At 48.3% G+C, this 23,790-nt stretch overlaps 1 protein-coding gene across 1 annotated transcript in view; it reads left to right on the top strand.

The window, feature by feature from the left end:
- The window catches only part of Tll2 (tolloid like 2), a 113,529-nt gene that overhangs the window by 20,345 nt on the left and 69,394 nt on the right, over positions 1 to 23,790 (top strand). The window contains exon 2 of the mRNA XM_005352272.2: positions 5,339 to 5,449. Within this exon, the coding sequence (XP_005352329.1) occupies positions 5,339 to 5,449 (111 nt within the window). The remainder of the gene's footprint in view (positions 1 to 5,338; positions 5,450 to 23,790) is intronic.

The following is a 23,790-nucleotide window of genomic DNA, read 5'->3' as shown; positions in this document are numbered from 1 at the left end:
GGCCAAGATCCCTCTCACCACTCAGAAGGGTCTTCAGGACCAGGACCAGGCTCCCCATTCGCCAGGGACCTCGCCAACAAAAGGCCTACCACTCTGCAGGCCAGCCACCAAACAGAGAAACTCCCACTGCCCTCTGCCCCAGCTCCCAACCCAGCACCCGAACAGGCTAAACTGGGTGATCCCGCCGCCCTGTGGAAGGGAAGGGGAGTGAAGGAGGCCCCTGGGCACAAGCTGGGATGGGTCAGGGAGAGAGAGGTCGCAGCAGAGGAGGAGCAGCCCCAGCAGAGGGTATTAGCCCTCGCAGACTAACCGGGGGATCAAGGGGGTCGGGGAATGCCACCGCTCTGTTTCCTGTGTCCCACCGTGGGCCAAGAACACTCTCCCCACTCAGGAGGGTCTTCAGGGACAGGACCAGGCTCCCCGTTCACCCGTGGACCTCGCCAATAAAAGGCCTACCACTCTGCAGGCCAGGCCCCAAAAAAACCTACTTGATTTAATTGTAGTGGGACGATCTGCTCTCAGTGTGGGCTTCACTGTTTCGTGCTTGGACTATCCCGCATCCGCCCTGTCTGCACGCTGGTCTCCGCAGCTTGGGCCTGCGCGCTGGTCTCCGCCACTTCGGCTCTGCATTTTCAAGTTCTGACCTCAGATGGCAGAAAGACTGTGGCTCCAGAGTCACGGGTGCTGGGGACAGTCTCTTGTCACTATTACTAGTGATTTTCAGAGTTTAATGTGTATGTAATTTACTCAAGAGATCTTTTAAGCATGTAAGTTCTTTCTCAGAAAGACCAGGATGGCCTCTGAGGCTTTGGAAGTATTTATGTCAAGTTCCAAGATGCTGTCGATGCTCCTGGTCCACGGATAACAGTCTGGCAGTGGAAGAGGTGATGGGCATGCCTGGAGAATTTTCTCATAGATGGCTTCCATAGGTCCCATTCTGTCTTTCAGTAATATTTCAGTAGGTGTGTTTTTTAGATATACAGTTATCCCTCCCTCGGTATCTGTGGGGACTGCTTCCAGAGTTCACCACAGACTGAAATCCACAGAAGCTCCACTTCCTTTTGTCAAATGGTGTCATGGTTGGCACGTAGCACTATGTACTTCCTCCTATATAATTCCTGACATGTCATAAATGTTTTATAAATAATTGCTATACTGTAATGCCTAGGGACAACGAGAAGGAAAACAACCTGCACATGTTTAATATAAACACATTGATTTTTTTTCAAATAGTTTTTGGATCCAGGTGTAGAACCATTGATACAGAGGACTGACTGTAGACTTAGCTTTCTAGATTTTGTGGAAACAACCATGGATTTAATGTTTTATCTGTTTGGATTTAATTTTGTTGTGTGGAATTCAGTCAAAGTCTACTCGAGTTTTTCTTCATTAGCTAAGCCACCGTTTCAACAGAACCCGTCAAAAAGTCTCCTACTTTCCATAGATTTGTGTAACCTAATTTTTCATAGTTTTCTTACATAATCTAGAACCTGATTCTAGAGCATGTTTTATGACAGGGTTGCGGTAGCTCTATCAATTCTCTCTTGACTGTTCTCACATAATTGTGAGGTGGACTTATAGATCATTTTGTCAACAATGAAAAGTTATTGTAATTTTTGAAGTGTATGAACCTACACATCACCTTAGAGTTCATCTTTAAAATCATAGCCTCTCAATCTTGAATATAGTATATTTTTCTTTCGGTGTTACCCAATTTTACAGTTCTTTAGCTTTTAATTTTTGTGCATTTATGTGTGTGTGTGTGTGTATTTGTGTATGTATGTGCCATTTTGAGCAACTTGTAAGAGAGCTAACTCTTCCATAGTGTGGGTTCTGGGGATTGAAGCCAGGCCACTGGGCTTGGTAGCAAGTGCCTTAACCAATGTGCTATCTTGCCCACTGCTTTTTATAGTTTACCAGGAGTCTGTATTTCTTAACACAGTGCCTACCAAACTTATTTCAAGGTATCTGACTCTTTGTGCTTTTAAATAATTATAAATATATTATATGTCATAGTTTTTATTACATTCAACTTTATATTTATAGCATGGTCACTAGCCATAGGCAGCAATTAAAATTTAAATTAATCAAGCAAAATAAGATTTAAAACTCAGTTTGTCTTTCATACTAACCACATTCCAAGTATCCAGGAACTTCAGACAGTTAATAGGTACCCCCACTGAAGCTCAGATATGAAGCCCCTTTAAAAGGTGCTAGAAGCTTCTATTATTGAGCAGTCTGGTGTGTTATTGTGCATACATTAACTTTCAACCAGTTATTACAACTTATTTCTTGGATTTTCCAACAAAGCAGTTGCCCTGATCAAACTTGTTTTCTTTTCTAAACCAGTGTGAGGCCATCTTCCTTTCTATCAACGAAAGCAAAGCTAGTGGTCATGTGGGAGAAGGGTTACACCTCCCCACTTGTGCCCATGGTAGTCATCACTAATCGATTACAACACCTCTGTTATTAGAGCCTCCCTCTTTAGTGTCTTGTTCTTCTCCATGGAGAGCCAATATTAACTACAGTGAGTTACAGAGAGGGTACTAAAGCCCCTCTCCGTGGTTTGGAAAACACATTGTGAAAGGAGTTTGGGTGTTGTGGAATATGCAACATGTGTTGCATTCTTTTATGCTGCATTTGTTTAACTCTGTAAAGCTGTGTTACTTTGCCTGTCTAAACACATGATTGGTCTAATAAAGAGCTGGGCAGCCAATAGCTAGGCAGGAGAGAGAATTAGGCGGGGCTGCCATGTAGAGAGAATAAACAGGAGAGCGACAGAAAAGAGAAGGAGGAGGAGAGGAGGATGCTAGGGGCTAACCACCTGGCTACACAATCAACCACGTATAAGAAGGAAAGAAAAGGAAGATAGAATAGAGAAAGGCAAAAGCCCAGAGGCCAAAAGTAGATGGCTAGAAATAAGCCACGCTAAAGCAGGACATTCATAAATAAGAATAAATCTCCATGTATTTATTGGGAGCTGGGTGGTGGACCCCCAAAGAGCAAAGAGCAACACAACCAACTACATCGGGGTTTCTGAATCTCCACTGAACATCACTGTCTGAATACCAGGCAACTCTGAGTTGTGGGCAGGTAGCTTCTTGAACCATCTTTGGTGGTGTCCATGGGATCCGCTTTGGCGGTCTTGGGATGAATCTATAGGCCAGGAAAGCAGAGTTTGGGATCCAGACTCCAGCACAAGAAGCCCATAGGGGCCACAGGACTTACTGTGGCAAGGGCTCTCTGGGCCCTGAGGTGGAATGGAAGCTGCCCGTTGTGTGGTGCCTAAAGCCAGCCCCACACCCTTCTGTGGATGGTGGGGGTAAAGGCTACCCTGGGTCAGGCATTTGTGAGGGAGGGAAGCATCCCGCCTTTAGAAAGCATAACACTCAGTCTAACTGCACATCACTAGCCTTGTAGACCGTTACTGAGGGTCTTGAGGGCTACAGGACAGAGATGCTTTGTTGTAGTCACTGAGTGGGTCCAGGTGCCCACTCTGTGCTCAACGCTTGCTCACGCCATCTCGCATGATGCTCACAGGAAGGAAGTGGCATCGCTGGCCATCTCCACCTGAGAGATGAAGAAGCTGAGACCCGGGAAGCTTAGGCTGTTTGCCTACTGTCTCACGGGCAGCATCTGCCCGATTCTGTCCCATACTCTGTGGCCTAGTGTGGGAAGTGGGTTTGGGCAGATGAAATGTGTGGGCATAAATCCAGAGCCTGTCTTCAGGGCGTTTCGAGTCAGGCAGAGTGGGAGAAGCGGAGTTGAGGTAGATGGTGAGGGGGCTGAGGGGTGGAGGACTGGGGCTCTGCCACTTGCTGGCTGTGTGACCAGGAGTAAGTGATTTTCTTTGCTGAGGCTCTGTTTTCCGGTTTGCGATGGTACAGAATCGATAAGAAATACAAATAAATAAATAAATAAATAAATAAATAAATAAATAAATAAATAAAATAAAAGGAAAAACAAAGTAACACACAGATTGAATCCATTGCTAACTGTTAAGTACAACTCTAATTCTAGATGCGTTGCCCTGGCCCCCAGCCCTGCCTGCCTGAAGCTTGGCATGCGCAGGTACACGCTCAGGTCCCGCATATGTTAGGTGGCAGATGACACAGTTAAACCCTACAGCAACACAGAGACAGGAAGGGGCGTGTCAGGGTGGGAGGGGAATTCACCAGAGGAGAGGTGAGAGTTGTGGCTGCGCCTGGTCTTCAGGATGAAGAGAGGGAGGAGTGAGGAGAGAAACAGGTAGGTACCAGAAAGAACTCCGTAAAAATCAGGGTGGCTCTGCGGTTCACTGAACGCTCGCCATGGCCGGTCCTGCACCAGCCGTTAGCAAACCCTATCTCAGTTATTTCTCACACAATGTGAACTCCAGTCGCAAAAATTTTATCCCCGGATGAGGAAGCCGAAGCCGAAATGGGTAGCGTGATTTGCCGAACAGGACCGTGGGGGTGCGCCTGACAGAGAAGAACACCAGAGCCGTAGAGAAAGGGGGGAGGAGTCTGGGCCTATGATCCCCATCTCACAGCTTCATTACCTCCAGTGGGGGCCACTCTAGGTCCACACCTTTAGTACATGGGCCTATGGGGACATGCCTCCAAAGCAGAATTACGTGTGCATCCTGATAAGCCCTGTCTGTGTTCTACACTACCTGTGCTCAAGATCCCGGGTGCTGGATTTGACTGTCTACAGCAGTGGTCCTCAACCTTCCTAATGCTGCGGCCTTTTAAGACAGCTCCTCATGTGGTGGTTCCTCCCAAGCAGGAAATTATTTTTGTTGCTACTTCATAACTGTAATTTGATTACTGTTGCAAATCATAATTTAAATATCTGTGCTTTCTGATGGTCTTAGGCAACTCATGTGAAAAGGGTCGTTGGAGCCCCAAAGAGTCGTGACTCACAGGTTGAAAATGGCTGGTCTAGAATATTGCTTGTCCCTACACAAGGGCCATGTAGAATGGGGGGGTCCTGCACAAAGAAGGGCAGCAGATACTGTCACTGGTGTGTAAACAATGGCTCTGTGCCTTTTCTTTTATAGAAGAGGGACAGAAGAGGAAAGAAACGGTTGTCTCTATGTGATGTTTAGCCTGTAGCTGCCTGGAGCAAGGGTGAGACAGAGGGGTGCTTATCAACCAAGGCTCTGGGTTCCCATGGTGGTTGGCCCAGATACCATGGCTTTAATGCAATTATCATTGAGGCTCTAGGAGAACACTAATTGGCAGGACTGTCTTTTCTAGGATTTGCTCCTCGCATCTGGTGCCTTCTGGTGGGTTAGCAAATCCCTTTTCTGACTTGCAGGCTCAGTTGACCCACTCACTGTGCTTTCTCTTGCTAGCTGTCTTCTGGGGAGACATCGCCCTGGAAGAGGAGGATCTGAAGTTATTTCACATCGACAAGGCTGAAGACTGGACCAAGCCGTCCACAGAGGAAATGGCACACAATACTGGTAAGTATCGGCCTCCTGATCTGTTTGTAACCCAGCATGCTGCTTGAGGGCTCCTCTAGGAATCTTTGGTATCTTTGTCCTGTAGGTCTAAGAACCTGTGTGGAAGGCCTGGGGGGACCACATACCTCCTCTGCTGGAGGCACGGATCTGGGACCTTAAATTCTCTCTCTCTCTCTCTCTCTCTCTCTCTCTCTCTCTCTCTCTCTCTCTCTCTCTCTGTGTGTGTGTGTGTGTGTGTGTGTGTGTGTGTGCCCGTAGCAAGTACTTGCTCATATTTGTGCACCTGCACATATGGGATCACGGACAATTGTGTGTGCATATGTGTGGAGGTCAGAGGTCAATGTCAAGTGTCTTCTTTGCCCATTCTCTACCTTTTGTGGGACAAAGTCTCTCATTGAACCTGAGGCCCATGATTAATAAAACCCAGTACAGATATTGGGGTTCAACCCAAAGGTCAGAAAAACAAAACATCCAGCCACTGTCTCTTAACCTCTACCTCTGTCTGAAATAGCTACAAAGCTCTCATAGGGGTTGGCAGATGAAGGGACAATGTTGCCACAAGGTCATGGAACCATTGCTAGGGGCTGGGGACTGGATGGAACCATTAGATACGTCAGACTTCCTTTGTGGAGTCTGAGTCTACAAGCAACAATGGAGTTTGTGTGGCCTCCTCTACGTGGTCTGAAAAGCTGACTAGGGTTTCAAATGAAGAATTGAATTAATCTTGATAGCAGCACACCCGCAGCCTTAGCTGTGCTCCAGCATAGCAAACCATCTCTTCGTGGTTTACCACGACATCTGTTCACACCTGTTCACACTCTTCCTTGGTCCTTCCCAGGGGTCTGGAAAAGACGACCTAATGACTCTGTGCTTAAAGGGGTTCTTAAACTTCTTTTGCAGTATTCCTCAAAACCAGGGAATACTGGCTATCTTGCGTGCACACTGTGATGGATTTTTTTCACCATGGCGACCCCCAAAGACTCCTCCTGTATGTCCCCATAGTCAGCGCTCACCCCAGCATCATCACTTTCTAACCTTGCCCTGGTTTGCCTGTGTGGTCTAGAGCCTGCAGTGGGTGCTATCCCGTCATCTTGTACCAGCCTTCACTACTGCACATTCAGGTACGCATGGTTGACGGAACAGTTCATCCCCTTCCAGTGTTGGGAATGTTCTGCTGCTTGGATGGCCTCTAGCAAGAAGCCAGCCCAACACTCGGTATCTGTGGGGACTGCTTCCAGAGTTCACCACAGACTGAAATCCACAGAAGCTCCACTTCCTTTTGTCAAATGGTGTCATGGTTGGCACGTAGCACTATGTACTTCCTCCTATATAATTCCTGACATGTCATAAATGTTTTATAAATAATTGCTATACTGTAATGCCTAGGGACAACGAGAAGGAAAACAACCTGCACATGTTTAATATAAACACATTGATTTTTTTTCAAATAGTTTTTGGATCCAGGTGTAGAACCATTGATACAGAGGACTGACTGTAGACTTAGCTTTCTAGATTTTGTGGAAACAACCATGGATTTAATGTTTTATCTGTTTGGATTTAATTTTGTTGTGTGGAATTCAGTCAAAGTCTACTCGAGTTTTTCTTCATTAGCTAAGCCACCGTTTCAACAGAACCCGTCAAAAAGTCTCCTACTTTCCATAGATTTGTGTAACCTAATTTTTCATAGTTTTCTTACATAATCTAGAACCTGATTCTAGAGCATGTTTTATGACAGGGTTGCGGTAGCTCTATCAATTCTCTCTTGACTGTTCTCACATAATTGTGAGGTGGACTTATAGATCATTTTGTCAACAATGAAAAGTTATTGTAATTTTTATCAATGGTCTTCTGCTGGCAGATGCTCATATCTCAGTGGGGACCTCCAATTGCTGCGCACCGCGCCCCTGTGTCTGCGCTCGGTGTGCTATTACCTAGTTCACGAGCTTCGGGCAAGGGGGCTGGAGGTTAAAATACACAGATACACACAGATAGAGAGACAGCGACAAGGGTCATCCTTGAATTCCCCAAGAATGCCCCCTTTATTGTGTTCAGGGGCAGATGATATAGAAATAGCCACGGCCCAGCCAAACCCATCAGAAACCACTCTCCTGCCATCAGGAACTCCTGAAGGTCTCGTGCTCAGAGCAGCTGTAGGCACTCAGATCAGGGGAAAACAAGTTGTTTACAAGAAATTCAGGATCTGGGGTCTCACTGCTCCCAACAGGCAGGCATTTGGGTATCTCAGGGTTTCTTGCTAAATAAATCTGAGAATGGATGAACCTAGCACCTTGAGTACCTGTTGCTCCTGGGCAGCTGCCCTGTGTGAAATGGCCAGGTCTGGGGTTCAAATTGATACTGTCAAAACATTTCCGAAAGTGATTGTGTCAATTCACACTCCAGGTTGAACATGCTTACTTAGAAAGCAGGAGTGGTCCCCATGCAGAGTCTGCTGTGGGTTTTGAATTTTTGGGCTCCTTAATGCGGGTGTCCTGTTACCCCCTGGCCTACACAACAGGCCCGTGTGTCATTAGGAGTCCTCAAAGTTGCCCCCTTAGTTCCCTCTCTGCCACTCCCAGGTCTTACCATAGCATAGCTGGGGCGTTCAGGAAGAGCATATGTGAGGGAGAGGTACCTGCGAGGCCAGGCAGTGGCCAGCCACCATACCATGCACAGCTGCTAACGTCCCTTCAGGGACGGTCACCTCAGAAAAGAATATATGTGTTGTGTTTGGCACCAGATAAATGTTTGAGAAATATCAATTCTCCTTAACATTTGCAAAGAAAAGACTGATGTAGGAAAGACTGGGACCAAAGTGAAGGCTGGGAGGAGCTGCCGCATATGAAGGGCTCGGGGACCCGGACACCAAGCCTCTCAACACACGGCTGACGTCCTCCTCAGCTTAGTGCAGGCTTTATTCTCAGTATTTTCATGGCAAGGTGATTTTGGTTCCAATTGCTTTTCTCTGAGGGTCAATTGCACTTTGTGTCTACCTAGAGCAGTTATTTTATTTTCAGGTTGGGAATTTTTTTTTATTGATTTTGCTGATTAAACTAATACTGTTTGATTTTTTTTTTTAAAGTGCAAAGGCTCCTAAGTGGAAAAGGGAAATCCTGTTATTGCAGCCCCAGGGATCGCCGACACTGTCTGTTTGCTGGATTACTTTCTGCCTGATGTGCTATGGTCGTGTGTGCAACCACACACACACACACACACACGCACGCATGCACATGCACGCACACATGCACGCACACACATGCACACATGCACACACACGTGCACACACAAATGTACCCACATACATGCACACACACACGCACATGCTCGCACACATGCACACACACGTGCACACACAAGTGTGTACACGCACGTACACACACACATGCACACACACAGGCATGCACACACACATGCAGACACACACGCGCACACACACACAAACACTTTCATTTTTTTAAACACAGAGGTCTTACTGGGATGTGCTGGCATAGTCTACCTGTTTGGTACCATCGCGTCATGGATGCCCCTCACTCCATGTCAGCGAGCTGTTTTGATGGCATGGGCACTAGCTAGTGGTCCGCAGGCCCTGGCACAACTCTTGTGAGCTCTTATATGTGGATGTGAAGGTGGCTTCCCTTTTGATGTGATTTTAAAACAAGAGACGATGTTTCTGGAAAGAAATTTATACGTAGACCTTCAAACATTTTCTGGGGTAAAAATAAAATTCAAAGGAGCCACACCTTACCCACTCTTGCTAGGTTCAAATGTGGAGAAGGATGTGTTCTTTGTTATAGCTCACCTAGTTCCTAAACTTTGTAAGTGCAGTTTTCTTTCTTGGTTGCTGAGAAGGGAGCTCTAGTAGAAGAGGGCTGAAGTCCCTGAGCAGGGCGACAGGGAAATGGCTGTCACTGTAGAGCAGCCCACAGGCCACTCTCTCTGTTTACCCTGTGAGGTTGGAGCTGCTCTCTAGGCTGTAGAACACAGGGATGTCAGTTGCTTCTAAGTGGAGCAGCCAGCATCTTCGTCTAGAGGTGCGCTGGAGATGCTCATGTTCTGAGTTCACTTAGGGGCAGCATCCCACCCGGAGCTTAGGTGGAGCTAGTCCAGGCTTGCTGCATCCTTCCCTGGCCATGCCATTGCCATTTGGCCATCTGGAAGGAGTGGAGAATGGTTTAAGAAGGAGTCTAGAATAATGGGGAGCCACTTTCTTGTTTAGGAGCCTATTTGGTGTTCTCTGAGGTCTTTGGGGCTCCCAGCAGGGACTTCTCTAACTGTTCATGTGGGCCACAGGCTTGAGCTGAATTCTAATGTGCTTCCTGCCTCAGCGCTCTCTGTCCTCATCCCGCATCCAGGTCACCTTCCTGGCCACTCTACCATATTGTATGTATGGAATAGTGTTCCCCCATTCATGTCCACTAGAAAGTGACCCATAGAATAGGGAATTTGCAGATGTAGTTATTAAAGGGCCTTGAGATGAGATCCTCCATGGTTCAGAGTGGACCCTAAATCCAGTGACCCAGTGTTTACAAGAGGAGGAAAGGACGCAGGAGCACAGAGAAGGGCATGCAAAGATGGAGGCAGACCCCGGAGGATGCTGCCCCAAGCCAAGCACAACTCTGCTCCTGAGACCCCTTCTGCTGCTCCTATTGCTGATCTGACTGCTTCCTTAGTCTGGCTCCCAGTTCACAGTCTACAGAGACAGGCTCCCTTCCCCTTCTGTCCTCTGTCCAACCCCCATGACATCGTGTCTGTCCACACCCTGAGCTTCCTTCCCTCCAGCCTTCTGTTCCAGCAGCTCCTTCTGCTAAGTCCCCATTCTACAGACAAAGAAATGAAGACCAGAGACAGCTGGTGACTCATCACCAGCCCTGCAATGGAGCGCCTCTGTGACACCTCTTCATTCAGTACAGCTGCCAGCTGCAGGAGGCCACCTGGCTGACCCACACTGGTGAAATGCCACCCCCACCCCCGGATGGGTAGTGGAAAGAGTTCTAGCTTCTCCATTTTTGAATGGGCTCAATCCCCAGTCCCGGGAGCTAGCTGACTGACCGGAGGATGTGGTGGTGGCGTTTGGATGTGCATGGGGCCAGGAGGCAAGAGCCTGTCCTTCGGGGAGAGCCCCTCTGTATGCTTTTGATTTGCTGTGAAAAGAATGGAGCCCCGATCAGGCATGGGCCTAGCTGCTCTGTGAATGGAGCTCTTGAATGACTGCTTCAGAGTTTCCTAAAGCTGCTAATCGGATTAGCTGTGTCGTGAAGGAAGTACTTAGCAGGAGACGCACCAAGACACACACACACACACACACACACACACACACACACACACACACACACACACTTTCCAGCCCTCTTGCATCTCTTCTGTGCTCCTGGCAGGGCCCGACAGCCCTGTTTCTGAGTCTGAGGCGCTTTTCCTCTCAACAACACGGGCTGCGCAGAAGCCTGCAGGGTCAGCATGCTGCAGACGCCTGTGTGGTCAGCGCACTGCAGTTTTTCATTTCCTTCTTCCCTGAAGGACCGTGGAAACTTTGAATATTCCATCTTGGCAAGATGTGCCTTGAGAGGAAGGTGCATTCATCTTGCAGTTATCTCTGTCGGGATAATGGATCTCTGTAAAGAGGGCTCTGGAAGGCGATGCGGTTTTAATTACTTATTGGCGCTGATGGAAACTGGTGTTTCCCGCCGTGTCCATTCTGAGCCACTGGGCTGTGTCCATCTCCATTGAAGAGGCCAACCTTGCTGTAAGTCTTACATCCTTAACTCCTGCCATCTGTTCAGAGCATATGCAGAGCCCTGGCAGTTTGGCTTCTGGGTTCAAAGTAAATAAATGAGCAGAAGGGAGTCTAAGACAAAACAGCTTGTGTCCTCTCTCTGGGTATCATCTTTGGGTCACAAATTCTTCGCCCATAGTCTCTTTGGCTTCTAGACAGCCACTTCTGATCCTGACTGCAGTTCAGGTGACTCAGGGTGTATGTGTTCTGTAACACATTTTTTAGCCTCAGGGTTCTTGAGGGAATTAGTGGATGGAGAGACTTTAAAAAGGTCCATAGCTGGACCATGAGTTCTGAGCATCCACACCCATGGTGAGACATTCTCCAGCCTGTTTAGACATGGCGTCCCCATTTTTACCAGTTCTCTCTGTTGGAGTGGGGGTGCTGTTGGATAACAAGTGTCCAGGTGGAAGGTGGGTGATTCCTGCGGTGCTCTGTGGAGGGTCTGTATCCTAAGCATATGAGTGTTGGGCTGGCTTCTTGCTGGGACAGCGCCCGGGATTCAGATCTGTCTCGGGACAGTGCCATCTTGAAGACCCTGGTTGCTGGGAATTTGTGTTGCTGGCACCTCTGACCTGGGAAGCTGAGAGGGTCAGCAGGTTCAGGAGCTTCCCTTACCCATATCCCTCCCAGGGGATCCCTCCCATTGGATGAGGAGGGGCCTGAATGACAGACTTGGTGCTAAGTATGTTGCACTTGACATTTTGATTTTGGGGGAGTCTGATAAGCATCAGGGAATAGATTTTTGAGGAAATGATAGAGGAAGGTCATTGGTTAAGTAATAAAGAAACTGCTTGGCCTCATAGGTTAAAACATAGGTGGGAGGAGTAAACAGAACAGAATGCTGGGAGGAAGAGGAAGTGAGCTCAGAGGCCATGCTCCCCTCTCCCGGGCAGATGCCATGAAGCAAGTCGCCAGATCAGACATGCTGAATCTTTCCTGGTAAGACCGATGCTACACAGTTTATTAGAGACGGGTTGATTGGGATATCAGAATAGCCAGTAAGGGCTAGAGCTAATGGGCCAAGCAGTGTTTAAAAGTGTCCGTATAATTATTTCGGGGCATAAGCTAGCCAGGCTACCAGGAGCTGGGGAGGCAGGAACACAGCTCATAGCTCCCACAACAACACAGAAATATGTTGTGGGAATCCATTCAACCAATTAGGTTTTGGGGGACCGGCCCTCTGGGCATGGTCTGAGGTGCTACATGTTCACTGATAAGCTGCAACAAAAGCATGCTCGCTCTCTTGCTGTGGCTCTCACTTAGCGTGAGGGGAGACCCAGGACTGTGGAGAGACAGCCCAGGATAAGCCATGGCTTCTGCCCTCTCTGTACTTGTGAGTTCATTCCTTTCCATCGCAGACCCTTCATAAATCATCTTGTTTACCTCAGTGTGATCATGCAATGTCTGGTTCACAAACAGATTCTCACTGCAGAAATGTACATGTACTCACACAGACGCACAGACACACACAGACACACACAGACACACACACACACAGACACACACAGACACACACAGACACACAGACACACAGACACACACAGACACACACAGACACACACAGACACACACAGACACACACAGACACACACAGACACACAGACACACAGACACACACAGACACACACAGACACACACATGTTTACTTGGAATTTCAAGAAGTTTAAACACTATGTATCTTTAAGTTGTTAGATTCAAGTCAACATCTTCCCTTTTCTGGATGCTTCCATGCCCTTGAAGATGTTCACTTGAGCCTCTGACCTTGTGGATTTGTACTGTGGATGGACGTGCATAAGAGTCAGGCAGGCTCAGGTTTGCATCCCGGGTTCTGTATTGATTAGCTGTGAATTTAGACTAACTCTTGCCTTGTTTGTAAGATGGGACACTTTCGGTGTCATCCTCTGTACTCTAACCCTTACCACATGGGAGAATCAGATACATATAGTTAGCAGAAACATTGTCCCATAGTACCTCCCTCAGTTGATATTTGCTGGCTTCCTTGTCCCCTAGTCTTTCTGGTCCTTAGCTGTGTCCCAGACCTTGGGGTCCCCAGGAATTCCTTGCAGTGCCTTGCTATGATCCAGTGGGAATGATGGAGCCAGGCCGGTAGCAACATGCCTGGGCAGATTCTTCTATCTGATCTTAATGACATGCAGGAAATCTCTCTGTCAGCCCATAAGGTAAGTACGTCTCTTGTTATCATGAGTCGGACGTTAAGGTCTGAACTTCACTGCTTCTAGAAGCAGCTCTGAGTATTATCTCTAACCTGTCCCCTTGGTCTGCCAAATGTTCATTCCCTCCATCGTCCTTCTCAAAAGTGATGACCAAAGCAAAGGAGGTTCTGAGGGTGTGGGGGGGGCATGGGAGAGCCGCGCTCCCCCCGAAGGCGATTCTCGCTTGCACTCAGCATCCGCTTCCCCTTTGTCAGACTCTCAGCAGTAGTGACTTCTTTGATTTGGTCGTGGCCTTCCTTCCTCAGTGCCAGTATCTGGCTGGGTATATAAATGATGCTGCTCGTAGACTATGTATCCTATACACTGGTTGGATCTGAGCAGGGACTCGAACAGAACTGCGTAGTGGTCTTCCTGGATCACCCCTTATCCAAGTCCTCCACCCCCAAGACATTTCCCCAGAGACTATTAAGGTTAGGCTTGTTTGCTTGACTGTGCAATGTCCAACAGCCCTGGGAGTGAGTACAAGCTCAGAGAAGGGGCTTAGCCCCAGAGTGACCCATATTGCCTTGCAGGGAGTGCCTGAAAGTGGCGTCCTTAGCTACATGGGCAACAGCTTATCTTACTGGTCCCTTTCTACAGACTCTCAGATGGAGCACATGGTCCTCGGGTTATCCCTGAGACAGAGAGGACATCCGTGCTCGTGCCCACTGCTTCAGCCTTCCCCAGACGGCAGCCATCCAGCTGACCTCCCATGGTCGGCCTGCCCTCCCAGGAGACGTCTCTTGGACTTCCACAACGTGGAACATGATCTTCATGTGCTGTCCTCCACACCCTGCTCTGGGCTCCGTCACACAGCCCCGCTGTCTCTCTGATGTCATTTCATGATTAACACCCCTCCCTCTTTTCTCCCCTCTTTCCTGTAAGAAATGCTACCTGGAAGCCTTCTGTGCTCAGTACCAAGATGCAGCTGTATCCACACATTCTCCACCGTTAAGTGGAGGGGGCTGTAATGATGAAAGATGGTTGCCATGGTCTCAGAGGACTGGAGGTCTGGGAGCTGCCATCAGAAGGTTCCTTCACTGTAGCAGCCACTCCCCACCCCCTCCCCAGAGACTGCCTTCCAGGCTGGAGTAAGTGTGTGCCCAGCCTGGGAGCACAGAGACCCAGGCAGGAGCACCAGGGAGGCCCTTAGCAGACTTTCTAGTTCCTTTCCTGTAGCAATAAAGAGCAGAGAAGAGCAGGTCATGGTCTGTGAGTATGTGTGTGTGTGTGTGTGTGTGTGTGTGTGTGTGTGTGAGAGAGAGAGAGAGAGAGAGAGAGAGAGAGAGAGAGAGAGAGAGGGAGACAGAGACAGAGACAGAAACAGAGAGAATATGATGGGGACAAGAGTCAAAACTAAGTCAAAAGTCCACAAATCAAATCAGGGGACGAGATAAGAGCCCAAAGAGGCCAGGGTGAGCTGCTCTTAAAGCCGCTACTGAGGTCAGGGTGCCCCAGAGCCAGAGCCCGGGCTCTGCAGGTGTGGGACAAGGGGCCCAGCATCAGAACCAGCAAGGCTTGGCAAGGCCTCTACCCATGGAGTGTTTTATTTGGTGAGATGACTTGAGATGATAAAGAGGCATCTGGTAAAATGCACATCTGCTCTCTGAGAGGGAAGAAAGAATGGGGCATAAGGATTCTGTCATCTCATCCTTCGGGGGCCCAGGCAAGGCGGGCTTGCACCTTGGACAGCAGCCAGAACTCACTGAGAACGTCAGGCCTTGGGGAAATCAAGTTCACCTCTGAGCTGATAGCTGTCACCAGTGTGTTTGTGTTGGAGCTGGAGCCACTGTGGGTGCTGAGCCAGCCGGGCAGGACTCAGTTACCCAGAGAGTCGGTGCTCTCCAGGACTGTGAATCTGGGGTTTGCATCAAAATCCAAAGGTTAGCTTGAGGAGCAGTGACAAGCAAGTGGGTAACTCCTACTCTAGTCAACATGTCTCCAAGTAGGAGATACGGAATTCATTCAAGGTGGCTCTAAAGCGAGAGTTTGTTCTGAGAAGATAATGAAGGTTGATTAATAAGAGACGATAGGTATACGAGGGCTGGAGAGAGGGCTCAGTGAATGAAGCTCTTGCTGTTCAGGCTTGAGGACCTGAGTTCAGGCCCCCAGAACCCACGTGGAGCCAGGAGTGGTCGTGGGGATCTGAAATCCCAGGGTTTCTACCTGAGATGTGGGCAGGGGACTGGGTCAGGAGAATCCCTAAAGCTCTCTGGAAGTGAGCCTAGAATATGCAACAGTGAACTTGTCTCAAATAAGATGAAAGGAGATGACCTACAGCTAAGGTTGTCCTCTGACCTCTACACGTGTACTGTGACATGTAAGAGTCTTTATTCAGACACACACTTGCTTTGTGTACACATAATCATATAATACTTTATATGCACACACCATGCAAACATATAGATAAAAGATGATTGACAGTTGATAGACAATTGATAGGTAAGAGAGGAAGAGGGAAAACGATGAGAGAGAAGGGCTGGCTACTCTGAGGGTTGAGGTTGAAAGAAAGGAATAAGGCTGATTTCCTTTTTTAGGGACCCCAAAGTGTCCCTTGCTCTTATACTTTTTCCAATATGGTCACCACACAAACCTATATCATGATCCTTCAACTTAAGTGTTCCCTACTGTGGCACACACGTGTGTGGGATTACTGTGGATGTGCTGAGATCAGAGGAGACTGCCAAGGAAGATAGTTACAGTCAGCCCAAGCTGACAATGGCCGTGGGAAATAAGATGTAGGAACAGAGTGATATTGAAGAGGTTATGGTGTCCCTGTCTGTGAGCAAAAGGAAAATGATTGATGTAGCAACCTGGGCTGGGAGAGGAAACGGGGATCCCCTGCAGTGGCTCAGCTTCCTTTGGGGTTCACCTTGCTTTCTGAGCCAAGCCTCATCATCCAGCCTAATGGGATGTCACGTACAGTGTCATTTTTTCATGGGAAAATGTGAGTTTCCCTCAGCCATCTTAATGCATGGAATGTGAGATCATCCCTTCAGGAGAGCCGGGGACTGCCTCATGTGGCTTTGAACATCAGGAAGACGGAACCATAAGCACCATCATCTGGTTTTCCTTCTTCTGAGCCAAGCTTTCTTCTCTTTTAACCATGTATGGGGCATTTGCTGTACTGGCGGAGTTCTTAATTTAAATACCAGTTGATTTCTGAAGCAGAATAAAATGAAGTAACTCTGCTGAAGGTAATTTACTTATGCAGCCCTCTGATAAATATGTCCAGTATCAGTGAACTAGCTAGGGGGGAGGAAAGCGTTTCCTTTGACCTCAAAGAATGTTGAGGTAAACCCTCTTGGTAAAAATGAAGCATTACCCCTTGAATTTTTGTTTGATTTTGATCTAGGATTTACTTGTGTAACCAGATTGGTCTCAAACTTGCCATCCTCCTGGCTCAGTGCCAGGATTACAGATGCCATCGTGTCTGGCCCCTCTATTACTTTCTCCCTTGGCACCGTCTGCCTCTCTTTAGTGTGGCCCTGTGAGTCTGAGTCCTTCCCGTTGCCTCTCTCAAGTTGGTTGCTCCTGGTGATCACTAGAAACTGTCCCTTGGGGCACATGCCCCTGCTGATCTAGCATGTTCTTGCTGGGCATGATGATGGGTGAAGGAGGCTTTCGATAAAATCCGTGTCTCAGGTTGGAGGTCCCTGTGATGGAGCAGGCTTCAGGGACATCTGGGGACCCTTGAGCTTCTTTAGCTATGAAATGCATGGTTGGTTAGATTCCTCCTGAGAGCCAGGAATGAGTCTTTCAGGTTTTTTGGTAAGTTCCTTGAATACTGTAAGGACTGGCCATTTGGACCCTGATGGTCATGGTGTGGACTGGCTCACAATAATATCTTCAGTTTGCCTTCATCTGATGTTTCGTGGAACTTCAGAACAATCTGTTTAAATTGCATCTGATGTGGCACCTTAGAAAGACTGCCCAGAGTGCTCCCAGAAGTCAAGAGCATGTGACCATGGGATCGCTTTGTTCCTTCTTAGAAAACGACATCAATAGGCCAGACAGAAGACCAAAGAAAGCACAGACTGCTTCCCACAAAGGAAAGGGAATTAAGGCCCTGTGACTGCAGGAGCTGGGACGCTGGTTTGGGTGGCAGGCGGGTCTGCCCATGTGAGTTTAGGATGAGGCTTGTGGCCTGCTTGCTCAAGGGTGATGAACTGGATGACCTGGACCAAGCTGTGATTCTGATGGGTTCCAAGGCTGGTATATCATCATTTCTGTGGTTTCCAAGGAGATTCAGAGAGAAAGTGATGATGTAGCAGCCAGACAATCACACTGTGCCCTGGTCATCTTGCTTCTCTGGTCCCCTTTAATGACCTTTGCTTGGCTACAAATACTGAGAGAGCCGGCTTTTACTTCTACACACCTTGTTTTCTGCCTCCACACTCTAACACCCTTTCAGTCCCAGGCCTTAGTGACTACAGGCCGGGCCTCACTTCCTGCCTCCATTAACATTGCCTACAGGCATGGCTTTCCCCTCCACCCTCCAGCCCCGAGGTCCTAAGCTGTCAGCCCCCTAGCCAAATCTGGTCTGCAGATGTGTGTTGTTTGTTTTGTAGTGCTTACATTTTTAAAATTTACTGCCAACATTTAAAAATCAGATTTCTCATAAAACCCCAGAACTCTGGCTTGTCTTGAAGAGCTGGAAGATCTCGCCACGCTGGTCCAGAGTCCACATGGCAACAATCAGTGGGTTGCATAACGGTGGGTTGAGCTCAGCAGGGGCAGGTCCTCTGCCAGTTGCCACGGTTCCCACCGGTTCGGAATCCTCTTTGACACCCCCATGTGTCACCTGCCTTTGGTCACTTAAGCCTACACCTTGGGTCAGCAGGGAAGAGGCACAATCTTAGGTCCTAATGTAAGTCCCACGATGCTGGTCAAGGTCACTTCTCTCTTTTTAAGGTAGGCTCCTAGAACTTCAGCTGTTACCTGCCTGCCTGAGAGAAGGTACCTTGTTTTAGGACCTCTTTTCTTCTTCCTGTTGAATATTCAGTCTCGGGCCCCTGCTTGTAATACAGCATGCCACGAGAGACTCAGAAGAGAATGTGGAGGGGATGCATTCAGTATTTTACCTGAAAGAGGGTTGTGGCCCTGCATACAGGTTGTCACACTAGGTGCTTCTTGTCACAATGAATCCATGTGATGGCAACTATGAGTGTGCCATCTCTCTATGGCATTCCACTAACATGCCAGTACCCAGAACCTCACTTAGAGTAACCTCTGTCTCTCTGCCTCTCTCTCTGTCTCTGTCTGTCTCTCTCTCTCTGTCTCTCTCTCTGTCTCTCTGTCTGTCTCTCTCTCTCTGTCTCTCTCTCTTGTGTACCTGCACTAAGTAGTCCAGGATTGTTTTGAACCTGTGATGCTCCTGCCTGAGAGATGGCTTGGGTCCATTTCCTTTCTCTAAGTCTTTGATTTCCTGAACTCTTGCTACTCTTTCTGTGACCTAGCATATGGGACTTGTCCTTCGAGAAGTCTGTAAGTCTTTATCTTTATCGGGCATCTCTGCAAAGAACACGGGGGAATAATATAACTCTGCAACTTCTCTTGGTACTCCGGTTGGGCAGTGAGAAAATTCTAGTCTTCCTGAGTTGGCAGTTCTTTCTGCTCCTCCAAGTTCCAGCTCATGGTTCGGTTCAGGATTCGGTTCCAGCCAGTATACAAGCCGGTTTAGAGGTGTGTTTGTTTGGATTCTGTCTACATAGGAGCATTTTCTGTCTTCAAGCATGCATTATGGATGTGTCTTCTCCCAAAAGCAGACAATGTAGACATTACAGGACAGGGCTGGACACTGCCCAGGGGCTGGCGTTTTAGGGGCTATCTTCAGGGAACATTTTCTCATTGGCTACACACCCCTGTGGCCACTTTGCTCACCACTCTAGCTGACCTGGGCATATGAGCAGTGTATCACCATTGTTACTGTCACCCTATACAAGGCTGCCCTGTAGGTGCAGGGCAGCCTGAGCAATGGTTTCTCACACTCCGGCAGCTTCTGGAAAGAAGGTGTCTGTCTAGCCTGTTCCCCATTCCCAGAATAAAGCTCTGAGCTCCTCCGTTTCCCAAGAGAGGGCTCAGGAGTGTGACGTTCTCTGTCGAGGGCTTTTGTGCTCTTTTATTTTCTGTTTGGCTCCTGTTCCCTGAGCCTCCCCACCCCCTGGTCAGCTCCCATAGAGTGAGCCGCTGTTTTCCCTGGATTGCTTTTGGCGTTTCTGAGCTTCTTGCTGGTGATTTTGCTCTTTAGTGTGGTGTCCGACTGTGGTACTGAAGTGCTGCCTGCATCTCCTAACCCCAAGAAGGGAGTAATGGGCCCAGAGAGAAACCCATGAGTGGCACCGAGGCCTGAGTTCTACGACTAGCTGGGAAGTCAAAGTTGACGAATAGATAACAGATGTTAAATAAAGGCTTTGGGCAGAAGTACACAGAGAACTATACTGATCAGTGGTTGGGGATTCGAACAGCATAGCCTAGAAAATGCGTCATGCTGGCAGTTCCATGCTGTGCACAAGACGGTGTATTGTTTCCCTAGGAACTAGATTAGGGACGCAATATCTTAGGGCTCACATTGAAGAATGCATTGCAAGTGATTAGGATTGACTGGATCTCCTTTCCATAGGACAAACAGCACCTAACTACACATTACACATTGTCCCAGCATTCCTTCCTCCTCCTCTGCTCCCGCCAGGCCACCAGGGAGCAATAAGACAAAGGCTGAGGTCAAGCACGCTCAGCTTCCCAAGCGGCAGCTGGTGTCTAAAGACCACGAGTTGCGCCTCACTGAGCCCCAATTTCCGGTCTGATTAAGGGGGAGAAAATGATAATGCTTTTTACCTCAGGGTTGAGATACATGTAAATAGTGCTTAACCTGATTCAGTCTGCTTGGGCTGGACACGTGTGTGTGTGTGTGTGTGTGTGTGTGTGTGTGTGTGTGTGTGTGTGTGTGTGCTTTTTGTCTTTATATGCACCATGTATATGCAGATGACCAAGGAAGCCAAGACATTGGATCCCCTGAAACTAGAGTTGCAGGTGGTTGGGGACAGCTTGACATGATTTCTGGGAACTGAAGCCTGGTCCTCTACAGGGGCAACAAATGCTCTTTACCACTGAGCCATCTAACCAGGCCCTGAACACACTTGTTGAGCATTTGCCGTAACCACCACGTGGTTGGAGATATCCAGGCTATACTCTTGGTCCTTAAGGAGTAGAGAGGTTAGCAGGAATGGCATACTGTCAAACTGACTCTCAGAGAATTGTGCCATTGGCCAGGGAAGAGGAGATGGCCAATGAGTAGGAGCACTTGACTTGCACGCATGAGCACCTGAGTTTGAATCCCCAGTACCCATATAAAACGTCTGCTATGTGGAGACCAGCCGATTTTAAGAGCTTGCTGTTCAGCTAGTCTAGCCAAAATGTTAAGGTCTGGTGCAGGGAGAATCCTTGTTTCAAGGCAACAAGACAGAGAGGGACGGAAGAAGACACCTGATGTCTTTCTCTGACCTCCATACGCTCATACATAGGTGTGCATACCCGCACACTTACATGCATGAGGTACTATGGGAATGTATTGAATGAGGTGGTGCACAAGTGAGCAAGCACAGAGCCATGATAGAGGTGTGAATGAAGCATCAGGGAGGGGCTTGGCTTCCTGAAAGAAGAGCCAATGGGGAGGACCTCGTGGGAGGAAGCAAGCTCAAACAAACTCAGGGAGGAGGGAACCGGGCAATGAGACTGAACAGCCCAAGAAGCACACAGTTTGGGGTGGATATCTGGTTGGTGGGCAAGAGGATGGAGAGACAAGTTGGATCCGTGGGCAGGATCAGACTCAGGGAGGCTGAAGACTAGTCTGCTCCTATAGCAATACCTGGATGGTCCGAATCCCTACTTTCTTCTCCCCATTTCAACCTACCTTCCCTTCAGGCTCTGGCAGCCCTTCTCAGGAAGCCTTGGATGCCCACACATCCTCCACTGCAGCCTGCTTTGTCCATGTGCACTCCTAGCCCGGTGGTCACTGCTGCTCTCTTCCTGTTTTTCTATCAGTTAGTCACATGGTTTTTGGGACCGATTTCCCCACCGCTGTCACCCCAGCCAGTCTTTGCCTCATAAACCACTCTCAGAAGCCACTTCTGGAAGTTAATATAAAGAAGCTTCCTCCTCCAACCAAAGGCTCCCCTGAGGCCTCCAGAACCCACCCTGAGATACACTCAAAGAGCTCTTGCTTTAAACATGACCTGTTACCTTCTAATTGCTCAGGGAGCAGAATTCCTCTCTCTTCCATCGGGACATTGGCTATGTGGCTAGCTATGATCAGGGTTGACATCTCTTGTCCTAGAGTACTATGATCAGGGTTGGCATCTCTTGTCCTAGAGTACAAAGGCTGCCAGGGAAGCAGGTGGGACTAGGGCTGCCCTGGGTTTGCATCTTGCCTGCTGCATGCGTGCAGGTCAGGTTGAGGTGCTTGGATTTGCATCTTGCCTGCTGCATGCGTGCAGGTCAGGTTGAGGGGCTTGGGGCCTCAGTTTTCACTTAGGTGAAAGCTAGCAATAGTTCCTACCTCATACAACTGTGCGGAGAAGCAAATGAGAACACACACACACACACACACACACACACACACACACACACACACACACACAGGAGCACAGTGCTTAGCAAAGTTCCCAACAGACACCTGTAGTTCCCTCTGTGAGTGCCAGCCTATGGCCACTCAGTGTCATTCTTCCAGAGGTAACAGGATGACTCTCTCTCTCTCTCTCTCTCTCTCTCTCTCTCTCTCTCTCTCTCCCTCCCTCCCTCCCTTCCTTCCTTTTCTTTTTTTGGTTTTACAAGACAGGGTTTCCCTGTAACTTTGGAGCATGTTGTGGAACTTGCTCTGCAGACCAGGCTGGCCTCAAACTCACAGAGATCCACCTGCTTCTGCTTTCTGAGTGCTGGGATTTAGGGTGTGCACCACCACCACGCCGGCTTTGCACCACCGCTGCCTGGCCTGGGGTCTTAAGGTCTTCCATTTTTGTTTTGTTCTCTACTTCCTTCCATCACAGACAAACACTGTATGGAGATGGTTTAAAGAGATACCAAGCCAGTTGCAGCGAGACCTTCGCTTGATCGCCAGTACCAGCGGTGTGTCTCCGTCGGAGTTTGAATTCATTAACTGTTTTAAGGAGAATGTAAACTTTTATCTTGGCTTGTGATGTTTCAAGTATGAAATGTCCTGTGTCTGTGATTGGCTGTTTTATCTAGTTCTACTACTTCAGACTTCAAGAAGAGTTTGAGAGTTGATGATACTGGTGATAGTTGTATCGTGAAGCTGTAGTTTGGCTCTACAGCATTTTCGTCATGTTCACAAAGGCTCGGTTTATCCTCAGCACCCTATTCCAAGTTCTATGAGCTGCCTTAGTGATGCTGCCTGTGTGCCAGGTGTCATTCTGTGCACTGTGTGATTATCTCTCTCTTAAATTATGTAACAACCCTGAAAGGAAAGATGGTTTTTGTACGGTAAAAGAAATAGTGAGCGCAGCCAAAAAGGCAAGGCCGTGCTGGGTCTGACTGACGTGGAGTGGGTAGACCAGGATACAAGGAGCCCAGTAGCAAGAGAAGGCTGGAAGTGTGAAGCCGTGTGAGTTCTAGGTACTCCCAGGGTATGCCTAAGCAAAGGGCCTGTGCTAACGCATCCACCAATGAGGGAACAGAAAGGTGCAGATACAGCATCCAAAATGAGCAGAGGCCCAATACCAAGCAAAATAGTTATCTGGCTTGGTGGCCCTTGGAAAAGGAGGATTCTTGTTTGCATGATTGAATAGTTTCCCAGCATAAAAAGTCAGCATAGGCGTGGTAACTCCAGCCTGTACTTCCAACACTCGGGAGGAGGCTGTGGAAGGAGGATCAGTAGCACCACCAGTCTGAGACCAGCCTGGGCTACAGAGTGATGTCATGTCTCAAAAGTAGTCTCCCATGATCCTCTGCCTGGGGACAGGAGCAAATTCTAGGCTTCTTCAACCTGTGCCAAAACACAAATATTTTGCCTATGAACTTAGAAAAAGAGGGTTGACTCTTGATAAGCCCGAGAGGGTGCTGATAAGTTCTCTCTGGATCCCACCAATGAGATCCGTCCTGCCAAGGTGTGGACTCCTTGCTTCTTCCAGTGGTGAGAGAGAAAAGTGGTGATGGGGCGTGGCCTCAATTTTCCCGTCTGCAGAAATATGATTATGTTTCTTCCCCACCAGAAGGTTTCCCTGGCAACTTCTGTTTGTGTGTGTGTGCGCGCGTGCATGCGTGCTTATACTTATGCGTGTGAAGAAAACATGTCCTTCGGCAAACTATCCATTGTAATGGTGTTCTTTAAAAAAAAAATTCTC

This window comes from Microtus ochrogaster, chromosome 8 (genome assembly GCF_000317375.1).
Source record: "Microtus ochrogaster isolate Prairie Vole_2 chromosome 8, MicOch1.0, whole genome shotgun sequence".
NCBI classification, from domain to species: domain Eukaryota; kingdom Metazoa; phylum Chordata; class Mammalia; order Rodentia; family Cricetidae; genus Microtus; species Microtus ochrogaster.
This window is presented reverse-complemented; position numbering and strand designations above follow the sequence as displayed.